The 13,261-nt window shown below is 40.8% G+C and overlaps 2 protein-coding genes across 4 annotated transcripts in view; one reads left to right on the forward strand and one right to left on the reverse strand.

Moving 5' to 3' along the window:
* Nucleotides 1-13,261, forward strand: part of LOC134815331 (uncharacterized) — a 68,495-nt gene that overhangs the window by 35,815 nt on the left and 19,419 nt on the right. The window lies entirely within an intron of this gene.
* Nucleotides 1,546-7,926, reverse strand: LOC134814681 (uncharacterized). Its single transcript, XM_063822849.1, has 6 exons — nucleotides 7,888-7,926; nucleotides 7,420-7,534; nucleotides 2,695-3,503; nucleotides 2,344-2,534; nucleotides 2,125-2,253; nucleotides 1,546-1,932 (listed from the first exon to the last, which is right to left on the reverse strand). The coding sequence occupies exons 1-6, from the start codon at nucleotides 7,924-7,926 to the stop codon at nucleotides 1,731-1,733; spliced, it is 1,485 nt and encodes a 494-aa protein (XP_063678919.1). The 3' UTR covers nucleotides 1,546-1,730.

Below are 13,261 nucleotides of genomic sequence, written 5' to 3' on the forward strand. Positions count from 1 at the left end.
CACAGCTCGGTGAAGTTCTTTACTGCAGAACTGACACAGCTCGGTGAAGTTCTTTACTGCAGAACTGACACAGCTCGGTGAAGTTCTTTACTGCAGAACTGACACAGCTCGGTGAAGTTCTTTACTGCAGAACTGACACAGCTCGGCGAAGTTCTTTACTGCAGAACTGACACAGCTCGGTGAAGTTCTTTACTGCAGAACTGCCACAGCTCGGTGAAGTTCTTTACTGCAGAACTGCCACAGCTCGGTGAAGTTCTTTACTGCAGAACTGACACAGCTCGGTGAAGTTCTTTACTGCAGAACTGACACAGCTCGGTGAAGTTCTTTACTGCAGAACTGACACAGCTCGGTGAAGTTCTTTACTGCAGAACTGACACAGCTCGGTGAAGTTCTTTACTGCAGAACTGACACAGCTCGGTGAAGTTCTTTACTGCAGAACTGACACAGCTCGGTGAAGTTCTTTACTACAGAACTGCCACAGCTCGGTGAAGTTCTTTACTGCAGAACTGCCACAGCTCGGTGAAATTCTTCACTGCAGAACTGACACAGCTCGGTGAAGTTCTTCACTGCAGAACTGACACAGCTCGGTGAAGTTCTTTACTGCAGAACTGCCACAGCTCGGTGAAGTTCTTTACTGCAGAACTGACACAGCTCGGTAAAGCTGATCGGGGTTCATCCGCGTCAGCAGAGTGAGCAGTGAGTAGGTTTAGCAATCCTCAGGAGATGGTGTCTTTCCGTGTGAAAATCGAAGAGAAACCTTCAGTGTTCATGACAATGGTTTAACAGTGCTTATAGTTTATAACCTCCTGATTAAAGAGTAACAGCACAGTGCAAACTCCTGTTTTGACTCCTGATTTACTTTTAGACAGAGTGCTTATTATGGATACTGTTATTTAACTACTTGAAGAGCTGTGAGGGATATTTTACAAATTTCAGTAATTGTTTGAGGTTGCCTTTTATCATCGTGAGGAAATTTCCTTGATCATCATCTCAGATTTTAACAAAACTTTCTTGTTTTGAATTTTCATCTCTTACTGCATGCATGATAATCTTAAATTTCCGAATTAAATCACCATAAATGCAGCTCAACAGTATAATGCTCCTATCCGGAAACAACTCGGATTTAAAATTCTTGTCCAAGTGACTATAACCTCGTGACTGTGGTGACCGTACCCCACGTGATATTATACACGATCACATGTGCGGGACAGTAACGACTCAGTGTTGATCTAACAGTGTACGTGTCAAGATGCTCTTCATTTCTAACATGATTTATTGTCTCTTGTTCGCCGTTCTGCTGTCCCTGTCCTCTGCTATCTGCGAGTGGCCAGGTTTTCACGAAACTAATTACAGTTGTCAGGAAGGTAAGCAAAACGAATTTTTATTCTTAAACATAATATTTTTTTCCCGAAACAACATATAATTATAATTAACAAAACAAAATAAAATATAGTAACGTTTATAATTTCCTCATGATCAGATCTTAAAATTAACAAATGTAAAAAAGTAGCTTTTTAAAATTTATTTTCTGCAATGAAAAAAATTTATTTTCTGCAATGAAAAGCAACACCACTAGTCACTACTACAATACCTATAACTCACAAAAAGTCCGCGCTCAATACGTAGCAACAAGCTAATAAAAGTGGTTGTCTGTACAAGTGTCACTATTCATCGCTTAATGGAATTTAACTCCGTATTATAACAGTTCTATAATACCGGGTCACAAATGCTCAGTCCACACTAAGCACAGTCTCCAGTGCCTTCTGCGACTCCAGCAGGTGTTTCCTCCTCTGGTTGTCTCTGACATACACGTTACCATTGAGGACCCACGTGTCCAGCAGTCTGCCTTGCTTTACTACCCTTCTAGCAGCTTGTTTCAGCTCATTTCGCCGCCCTATTAGCTGCTCGTCTACACAGATGGTGTTGGAGTACCTATAAGTAATAAGTAGGGGTGTAGGACGCAGAGTGTAGGACGCTGACAGAGTAGGATACGAGGGCGGTAAGAAAAGAGGGGATATAATAGTCAACTTAGTACACAGAGAGTGGTTAAAAACCAGCGGCCAACAAAGACAGGTAACCAACATCAGGGTATTAACAGCCAGTAAAGAAAATAAAGAGAGAAACCTGCCGAACCCCTCCAGAGTTCTCATAGGAAGGCTCTGGAGCCGGTTCTTCCTAGCCAGGATCTGCCTCCTTGCTCCCAGAGCGTGCTCCATAAATATCACAATTACTGGACTCGTACGACTCGGTCTCCTGAGGATTATCATTGTAATAATGGTTTCAATTACGATAATTACAATTATTACAACAGTTTTCCTGGCAGCATAATACAAGTCTACCTACCTGAAGAGATAGAACACGTCCCTAATGTCCTCCGACTCTAGGAACACGCCCACTCGATGAGCTACTCTTATCACCAGTTCCCTCAGCTTCCCAGGGGACAGCTTGGTAGGAACGTTTATTATCAGTATTCTGTTGGAGAGAGCTTCCTGACGGAGGTTATCACACTCCCACTCCAGCAGATACACTTTACCCTGACAGTACACAAGCTTTAGACCAATGATAATTCAGAATATCCAAATATGCCTATCAGATACAGTAGATTGTATTACAAAATGTCTGCTGAAATTATAGCATAAACCTAATCAGCTAATAATTGGATAATTAGATTAATTAAATAATTAGTAAGTAAACCCTGATGTTTTCGTTGTCCTCCACAAGCCTTCTAATAGCAACTGCCAAGATCTCATACTCTTCATGGTAAGCGTTGATGTTTTCCAGAATACCTTGAAATACCCCATTCAGCACTTCATCAGTGTAGGTGGTTCTGGGAGGTGAAGTGACGTCACCTTGATTAGTGACGTCATCAGAAGCAGTGCTGGGAGGGGGAGCTCCAGACACTGACCCCTGCTCACTGCCCCAACTCGGCCCACTGAGAGTGGGGACGGAGGGAGAGACACTACCCCAGTTAGAAGTCTGCTGCACTCCCACTAAATCAGAAAGCTGATCAAACAGAGCTGAGTGGGTGAGTCCTGCCGTCAGGAGAGTCGGGCTTGGTTCTGAGTGAACTCTTCTTCTCTTTATAGGACACTGATCTGTGGAACTAAGCCAAAGTTCAGTTGCCGCCGTGTAAAGTCCTTCATCTTCAGAGTCACAAAGATTGGTTCCGTTAGTAAACAGACCCTCATACTCAGGACCACAGAGGACTCCCTTTGTCTCCTCCTTCACCTTCGTCTCCACCTCTCCAACACTCTCATCACAACTCTCACCAACAACTACTACGGAGCTGCCTGGTGAACTGAGGGTCCTGACTCTGACTTCACTGTCAGACTCTTCAACAACCACTACAGAGCTGCCGGGAGAGCTGGATCTGAGTTCACTGTCAGATCCTGGGTTCAGGGACACTTCATCTGTCAGCTGCCCGTCTGGTGTGAAACAAGGCAGGACGATAATACTGCTCCCCAGAGAGGAGTCAGAGTCCGAGTGGGTCGTGTCATCTTGCGCTGCTGGGAAGAACCGGTTAAATCCATTACGAGCCGGTTAGTTTAAATACACGGGGATACTGGATAGAGTGGTTGAATTATTTTAATTATTAGAATACTCTTACTACTTCCCCTTATGGTCAGAACCATGCCTTACATGATTTACTCTTCACTCTTGACTGACTCATTTTGGAAATCTTGTCACTTTGAATACACTTAATAATCTCTTAGGTGACAACTCTGTATTCATGCGAGGTAAATATAAGTGGTTTAATTCTGTGTATTGCGTAACAGTCCAGTATTTATACGGCAAAATTCGCGGACTCTGAACTTATCTGGCCAGAAATCAATTAAATCATCGCGGAGTGCCGGGCTACAAGGCAGAGTTGCGACCTCGACCAGATCATACGTCAAGCTATTGCAGTAAGGCGGATCTTCCTAACAAGTGGAGATACTTAGGATACATTACAGAGCAGAATATAATGGTAATAAACAATACATTAACCTAGACGAGAGACTGGTAGAGCCAAACTGAGCGAGTAAACCGGAGAAGTGATGCTGTGGCCTTGTTATAGCCTGCCACACTCGCTGCTTGGTCGTGTGCGCAGTGTGCGACTGTGTGTGTGACTGTGTGTGTGACTGTGTGTGTGATGGTAGTGTGAGTGGTGTTTGACTGGCAGTACGTCCTCCTGATTTCTCCTCATCATCACCACATGGTTACCATGGTTACGTCATGAGAACCGCTCTCACAGACCGTGACTTTATACTGTAATGTGACCAGAATATCTGGAGATGTAATACTGTGAGAGCGGCACAGAGCTCCGGACTTGTACGGATACAGATATACACCAGACTAGAAACCCGTAAATCAGCTGATATCGGAAGCCTCACCTTCAGTAGTGCTGGCGACGTTCGTTTCGACTAATTTCTACGAGAATACTCAGCAATATGTGCTGCTAGTTAGAACTAACTCCTTGTAAGACTTCTTCAAATTCTTTAGATGTTTTGAGTTGTGCACGTGGTTTGTTAACCTGTGTGTTCTGATTGAGGTTAGGACTCTGCCAGATCACACACAATGTTCCTGGGCTTCACACGCTCTTACGTCACACCTCCTGTAATTCATAGCTCCCCCCACCACTCTCTTCTCAAATAACATCTCTGTGTCGTGATCAACAACACCCTTCCTTACGTGTGTGTACCTTTCAAATTCGTTAGCACCCGCTTTGAACTTTTGTGTATATCTTATAAACATAACTTCTTGACGTGTTACACTTTGCACCTGTCACTGTTGGGCACTGTTTCACTTTGCAAGACTTTGTAACCGCTGTTTCACTTTGTAACTGTTGCTTTACCTAGTATGCTAACCTTGGTACTTGCACTTATCCTACCATCCCCCTCCACTACCGACCCCCTATTTGGGGGCTGGACTACCCGAGCTGTTAGGACTGCTAAGAGGGGCTACTTCCCTTCCACCCTGAGCCTCCTGGCATGCTGCTGCTCACTAATGTGGACTATGTCAGGGAGTGTACCATAAAGGATGATTATGGGGGCAGCTTGAGGTTCTGGTGTTTGCAGAAAGCTAGGACTGGGGTCTGCTGTGAAAAAGGTGAGTGGGAGACGTTATATTATATTTGAGACTGCACTCCTGTAAAGTCAGTATAGTGTAAATACGCGGGTTTCATAAGTAATTTTCATTAATTATTGCGTCTGGCGAGCAAACAATTCCCGTCTAGAACGACCTTAAACCGGGAACCTGGTACTTACTACCTGGAGAACTAATATAACTCAGAGAGAGAGATGGACCTGGACCTGCCTTATAACCTTATAACTTTATAACTATGAGAAGTCAGACGTCCATTAGGGGACCCTGAAATAATCTTTGTGTTGATAAAGGAGCCCTATTTGGTATTATTGGTGTCAGTTCAGGACAGCCTTCAGTCAATGGAATCGGTGCTTCGTGATTCTCAACTTTATTTATTTCTGTTACATGTTCGTTCAACACCTAAATTTGGATCTGCTTTGCTCGGTCGAGTGCTATATTTCTTCGTTTGTATCTGTTATAGTCAATTGAGACCTTCATCTGTATAACTATACGTATATACTATGCTCAGTATAGTATATAGAGCTACATCTATATCTGCTATCCTTAGTATATAGCTACATCTATATTTGCTATTCTGAGTATAAAGCTACATCTATATTTGCTATACTAAGTCTAGAGCTACATCTATATTCTTTATTTGCTATTCTAAGTCTAGAGCTACATCTATATCGATGCTATTCTAAGTCTAGAGCTACATCTATATTCTATAATATAGATGCTATTCTAAGTCTAGAGCTACATCTATATTTGATATCCTAAGTCTAGAGACACATCTATATTTTTTATTTGCTATTCTAAGTATAGAGCTACATCTATATCTTCTATCTTAAGTATAGAGCTACATCTATATTTGAGGGACCACATGCAAAACTGGTATATCTGAACATATACCAATTTTGCGCAGGTAGCTCATAGTCTTCAGGGTGAAAAGGTGCATCTTTGGAACTTTTTTTGAACAATTTTGAAGAAATTTTTGAAAAAAAGTGAAATTTTATTTTTCCAAAACTGGTATATGTTACAATATACCATTTTAGCTTTTAACAATCATGAAAACAAAATGGTATATCTGCAGATAGACCACCTTCAAGAAACTTATCTTCTATGAAACCGGTATATCTATACACATTTTATAGACTTTAGCCAGCCCAAATGGTATATCTTCAGATATACCATTCTCAGTTAAATTATTTTATTGTTTATAGTATAGAAAAAATGGTATATCGTGAGATATACCAGTTTTGGTACAATTCTAGTTTTAAAAATGGTATATAGACAGATATACCATTTTTTAGAAGTGTTTTTTACACATGATATAGAATCTTTAAATCAGTAAAATGCATTTATCTCAAAACTATCAAAAACAGATATACCAGTTTTGCATGTGGTCCCTCATTTGCTATTCTAAGTATAGAGCTACATCTATATTTGCTATACTAAGTATAGAGCTACATCTATATTTGCTATCCTAAGTGTAGATCTACATCTATATTTGCTATCCTAAGTCTAGAGCCACATCTATATATTTTGCTATCCTAAGTGTAGATCTACATCTATATTTGCTATCCTAAGTCTAGAGCCACATCTATATATTTTGCTATCTTAAGTCTAGAGATACATCTATATCTGCTATCTTAAGTCTAGAGACACATCTATATTCTATATCTGCTATCTTAAGTATAGAGACACATCTATATCTGCTATCCTAAGTCTAGAGCTACAATTACATCCATATTCTATATTTGCTATCCTAAGTATAAAGCTATTTATACTCGCTGGTACCGTGCTCTTTGTTGTAACTAATTAGCTCCAGGTCGTGATACGCTCCCCAATCTCCAGCAGATCAGTAACGGATCGTTATGCTGCCCAACTTACTACCCGGACGTTTCCCGGACGTTTCCCGGACGTTTCCCGTCAGATCGCTCTGTTGCCGCAGAGTGGCGACTGTAGTCCTCCTGTAGAATTAGGGAGTTGACAGAGTATAACCGCCTAGTTTCGTGATTAGTATTCTACTGCTTACGCTTATGTAGATTTCTCTTTCAATTCCCTTAATGATGTGGACGCTGCCTGACAAGGCCTGAAGTGTGCTATTCTGTTACAAATTAGTGGTTGTCATTGGTTTGCCAGGGAAAAGAGTGCAGTTTCTTATATTGACGTGACTAGCACCTCTATTCGCTTGTTAGTGTACATCAGACAGATGTTCTGTTGCTGAACGTCTCTTGATAACTCCCGGCCATCTTGATACTTTGTTTGTTTTGGGGTTGTAGTCTGGTCTCAATCGTCGGCTGAGATCTATTTGCTTTAAATGACTGTTTGGTTGCACTAGTAGCTTTATACCAGAAATTGGAAACAAATCACACATTGTGTAGTTCTTCGTTGTTTGTAGTTTCAACGTATCCTGATCCAGAGATCTCCATCTCGCTGATAACCTCATCCAGTCCAGATCCTCTTCCTAGAAGATATGTATCATTGAGCTACGGACTAGGATCACATACTACGAGACTAGATCTAGAGAGAAAGTGGCAGGTTCTGTAAATAACAGCTGATGAAACTTTTTGTCATTTTAACGACCCTTATTCGGACAGAACATCCTTCTCTGCTCATCATGTGAATTGTGAAGTACCAATATTATCCTGAGTTGAGTGTTTCTGTGAAATGTGTACAGGAAGTGTAGTGGCTGTAAACATGATTAACAGAAGGCATTAGTTCGAGCTTCGAATTCAAATTAATCGGTCTTGAAGTTACTTGACTAACAGTAAGAGAACACTAGCAGTAAGAGAACACTGCACGCTTGTACCTACCTACCTTGTAATGCAAGTAGTTCATTTGTTGCAGGTATTCCATAATGCAAAGTTGACTAGCTTGGAGGATACTGACTGATTTGCTCACCGCCAAATCAGTGATTAATGGCCGAATCAGGATATATTTCTCACAATTATTTGTCCAACTGGACATTAGCTAGATTATCTGAGATGACATTAGCTGATGTTGATTGATTTATATTCTAGTTTAAGTAATGGATTATTACGTCTGTTTTCCGCCCAAGTGTACTGACCATTCTCCCTCCTTTCAATTTGTCATCTCTTGAAACTCTTCTTGGTCTCAGCTGGAGGTTGTCTGGCATAATGATTAGTGTTACCGTAGCAGGTCCGCTGGTTTTACTTCGTTCTAAATTTTAATTTCTCTCGGTTTGATGACAGAACAGTCGGGCTCATCCCAAAAGCACATTTTTGTAATAGTTGACAGTGTTAGTGCGTGCTAGACACCCTGCGCATAATTCTAGATCTTAAAACTATGTGTGGGATACTGCATGCTAAATATGTGTGGCTTACTGTACTCTTCTCAAACTCCTCTGAAAGCTGCAGGAAGGAACCGAGTTTCTCTCTCTCTCTTTGTCATTTCTAAAGCACGTACCTGTGTAATCTTAAGCCTGAACACACATCTCCTTTGTACCAATAATCACACTTCCTCCACCAATAAGAACCGGCACCAACACTGACTTCACAAAGCAGGAATTGTCATCACCACGGTCCTGGTTTAGTCTTCAGAGCTACACTTGAAACTCAGTCTATCAGTCTGATATTACTACTGTCACATACCGTTCTCTTTATCAATTCTGTTTCATAGTGATGAGTTGCTTGCTGCGTCCTATAATGTATGTTCCGTGGTTCTGACAGTAATGCGGAACTACGTAAGGCTGGTGGTGCTGGCTTGCTGCCAGGTGGTTGTATGGAGCTGTTGGAGGTTTGTGAGGCAGTGCTACTTTCCCCGGATGAACCACCCTGCTGAATGGTGTCTTCAGCAGCACGGCAAACAGGACTGTTGCGACCCTCCAGGTACTATTAGTGTTACCAGCTGTTACCGTGAACATTTCAGGTATTGTTCATGTGTCTGTTAATGTGGCTTGTGAAATTGAAAATATCGTAGAGTTTAAATTTATAATTCATTATAAATAATAGGTGTGAACTTGAAATGTTAGTTTCATTATGTTCCAACCTGGCTCTTGTAACCCAGCCTCTCAGCTAATTTTAGAACTATAAAATCAGTGGTTTGACCTAACACAAATTATGATCATTGACTATTTCAACGAACTAATAATTCTCGCCTGTAGCTTGCATTTTTCCAAGCAACAAGAATACTTGCCAAGTTCAGATCAAATAGTCACCCATAATGTATAAAACGTATCCTGAAAGTGAAAGTCCTAAAACCCGTGGAATTCCGATGTTCGGGCCGTCATATAAACAATAAAATTCCGTACAATTTTGTCTATAAATGAGTTTGATATTTGGCACTGTTATTAGTGTGTTGGTTATATCTTGTGGCAGGGAGGAGTCCTCCCAAACATGGAGCTCCCGAATGTTGTACCAGTAAGCTCCTGATGTAGCTATATATCGTGTTGATATTCTTCGGAGAATATTTCACGTAATGGATCTGTTTGATGAAAACCCTATCACGAGAACTATACTCTTTGATGGTAGAATAAAAGCTTTCAAGAGTTAGGTCTTACTGTCGGATCCGGACTCTACGGCGTTAGAATTTGTTCTAAACTTGACCTTAACCCTAATTTTATTGCGCCGAAAAATCTTACACCGTAGGGTCTCACGAGGTGGACCCTGAAGGCCACGATGATTATTTTTAAACTAGCGTGCCGATAATTTTGATTGAAATGTAAATAAAAATGTTTGAAATCTCAACCAAAAGATACCTCGGCCCTTGTCTTAGTTACAGCACATCTCAATGTCTGGAAGTAACTGCAGGTTATAACTCTGTAACTCACCTAACTACTGGGGTAGCTAGGGACTGTACTAACTGCTTATGCTGCCTTCAAGGTGAGATTCAGATAACATACAAGTTTTAGTTAAAGTCTTCCAGCATAACACAGAGATACTGATATACTGATTTAGCAACTTCATCAGGATCTAGGCACAGCTTTAGGTTGCCGCTTGTGAAACAGGTACTAGTTGGTTTATGGTGCGAGTAATTCTCTGACTACTGTGCAGTTGTGGTCCCAGGGGATGTTAAATGTCTAAATATAGTACTCTAGCGCAGTTGCAATGACAGGTTCACGGTTCAACAGATCAGCGATTATCCGTGTCATGAGTCAGCTTGTTACTAACTGGATAACTTCAAACGACTCTTGTATTTATTATAGCATCAAGGTTCTAGCCGCATAAGCATAATATGGCTGCTATTTGATAAGTAAACGGTAGTTTTCTGTAAAATTCACTTTTCCAGAATTTTCTCCCGTCATTTCACGTGATGTTGGAATCGTAATGAGTGTTGACAAGGTGACTGCGTAGCTCCAATCAACTGCGACGTATGATTCGGACTCTTGTAATAACCTCGTCACTGGATAGTGGACATGTTTCCATGACATCACCATGGTGATTCAACATGGCAACTATCTCTACTCTTCATGGTATTAACTACTGAGTGTGGAGGTTTAGGACTGTAGATACCAAATAAAGCTCATAATGTAGAGACAGCACGTGCTGCTTCCATCTGGTGGGAAGGGTTTCTGAGGTGGGAGAAGCTGGGAAACCATACAAGGGATTCCTTAATGTGCTTATAAGGGCAGGTAGTTAAGAGTTGATTATTAGGAGTAACACTACTTAACTTGGTACTCAGCATGATCCGGGTGGCAAGTGCCAAAGCCACTGCCAGGAGTTCACAGCAACTTCTATATGGAGACTGCTTTTATAGGGAGTACCTGCGCAATTTTGGGGGTTCTTCTTTGATAATTTGAGTTATTTTTAGAGGCCACCTCAACGTATGAAATAGATTGTCTTATCTAGGTCAGTTAATTAAATACCAATCAAGGGCTTCAATTAACATAATGAGACTAACTTGTTTGTTGAGCATCACAACTGTTGAAGCTGCAGGGGGAGGGAGAAGGGGTCAATTTTGAGATTTTCTATTATTATGTAGAGCTCGGATTAAATTTTCAAACGCTTTTGTCGTCACCGAAAAAAATTTTCCGATTTGGAGATATCGCGTGTCAAATTTTGAGGTTTAATTTTATTATAAATTAAAACTTCAATTTCAAATGGAATTTTGTTTTAAATCTATCTTATTTTACAGTTTACGACATAAGATCTTGTAACTTGGCAACAGTTTTCGTCAAGGTCTTGTCTAATAGAAATATGTAGCGATTATTTTTCTCCAAAGAGGAGATATGAGGTTAACCAATAGCCATGAGTGCGCGTAACGAAATTTTCAACAGTTAAAAAGTAAGAAGCAAAGTTTAAAAACTCCCTGTTTAAAAACTACTGGCACATATTTCTTGATTGTGGAACAATTAGTGTTCCGAATTGAATGTTTTTTGACCTCGGTCATCTAGCTAAATCAGATTCAGAGGCACAGGGGGATCTAGTGCCAATCGATACATTTTTAAAAGACCCAACCCTTTTTGATGTAGTTGGTATGTAGTATTGTAGATGGTATGTAGTATGAAGTATGTAGTAATATTCACATGTTTAGCTGGGAGGGTAGTGAGGACATGTAGCTGACATATTGCCTAAGCTGGTATGCCCCTAGGAGGGAGGAATGTTTAGCACTTGTAGACCTTCTCCAGGAGTTCAAATATCTGGAAGATGGTTTCAGCGTGTATTCAGGGAGGACTGCTCAGTGGAAGTGAAGGTGTTGAGGGTATTGAAGATCCTTAACTCTGACTCACCTCGTGATCTATCTTCTTCATTTACTGTGGTTCCTGTAAACTCAGAGCCGTAATTATTACGATGATTACAAACTATTTCAATATAGTAATAGTATTTGATTTGAGTAGCGTAAGCGGACTGAGTTAGTTTCCGGTCAAGCTAGGTTTCCTGCTGTCCCCTCGTAGTCCAGCTGTAGCTGTGTAACTTTTATCTAGCCCTTACGCTACGCAAAAAGTGCAATTTCCCCTATTTTTTTGCTGATCACAGTATCTGATGCTCTTTTTTACTGAAACCGTTCAAATTCACTTCACCGGAGTTAGCTTTTGCTTATTATGATAATTTCGAGCTTATCGGCCTTTTATTATGAATATTGATGATTTAAACTTTCTAATGATTTAGCATGTCCGTGGCCTTGAATTAAAATATGTAATTGCATACAAATCCTATCACTAGTACGATCATTAGTTAATTAAAATGTTGCAAAGTGCCGACAATTCCAAATCATCACCACTTACAAGTTACGTCACTCTGTCACTAACAATGATGATATTATGATTGAACTGCTTTGAAAGCACCCAGCAAATTAAAGAAGATGCTGCAGTTCTGCGTAAAGCATGACCGGGTATATCAATATCACATGACACACCATATCATGTGACACATTATTAAGCAGTGTTAAAAAGTAACTAGGAGCTGATAAGAATCAGTGTGTTTGTTACAGGAAGTGTGTTTGTTACAGGTGTTTATCAGAACCAGCTGACACGTAGGTGAACCAGGATTTAGTAGTTTGCTCTAACTTCTCCGACTGACTGTCCGTACGACTGTCCGTACGAAGACCCGCCTGGACACCCGGGTTAGGACGTCGAATTTGTACGAATTTGAAGGACGGTCAAGATACGGTCATACAGCGCAGGGGTCCGTCAAATCATTGTACTTTTGATAGATAGGGTTACCTGTGCTCGTGTTTGTTGTTTAAACTCTCAAATTCCAAGTGTTTGCCGCAACTCTTTGGAACATCTCTTCACCTCGCCCGCGCTGGTGGATGTTTCTCAACGTTTTCATGGTTTTTGGTTTGAGTATTCTGTGCTTGGTAATCCACTCCCGCGCCTCCCCCGACTTTCTGCACGACACCTTCCACAACGGTACGGTCGAGAGATGCCCGCTACCGTGGGATAGGATGATCTTAACAGAGCACTGCTGGCAGAACCCGCTCCTTAATGACTCCTGTTGTAAATCAGGTGCGCATCTCTTATAGCGTTGTTTGTTGGGTGTTACTTACAGTTACTTACAGTTACTTACAGTTACTTACAGTTACTTACAGTTACTTACAGTTACTTACAGTTACTTACAGTTACTTACAGTTACTTACAGTTACTTACAGTTACTTACAGTTACTTACAGTTATTACAGTTACTTACAGTTACTTACAGTTACTTACAGTTACTTACAGTTACTTACAGTTACTTACAGTTACTTACAGTTACTTACAGTTACTTACAGTTACTTACAGTTACTTACAGTTA

Source organism: Bolinopsis microptera, chromosome 5 (genome assembly GCF_026151205.1).
Source record: "Bolinopsis microptera isolate Bmic1 chromosome 5, MBARI_Bmic_1.0, whole genome shotgun sequence".
Classification (NCBI taxonomy): Eukaryota; Metazoa; Ctenophora; class Tentaculata; order Lobata; family Bolinopsidae; genus Bolinopsis; species Bolinopsis microptera.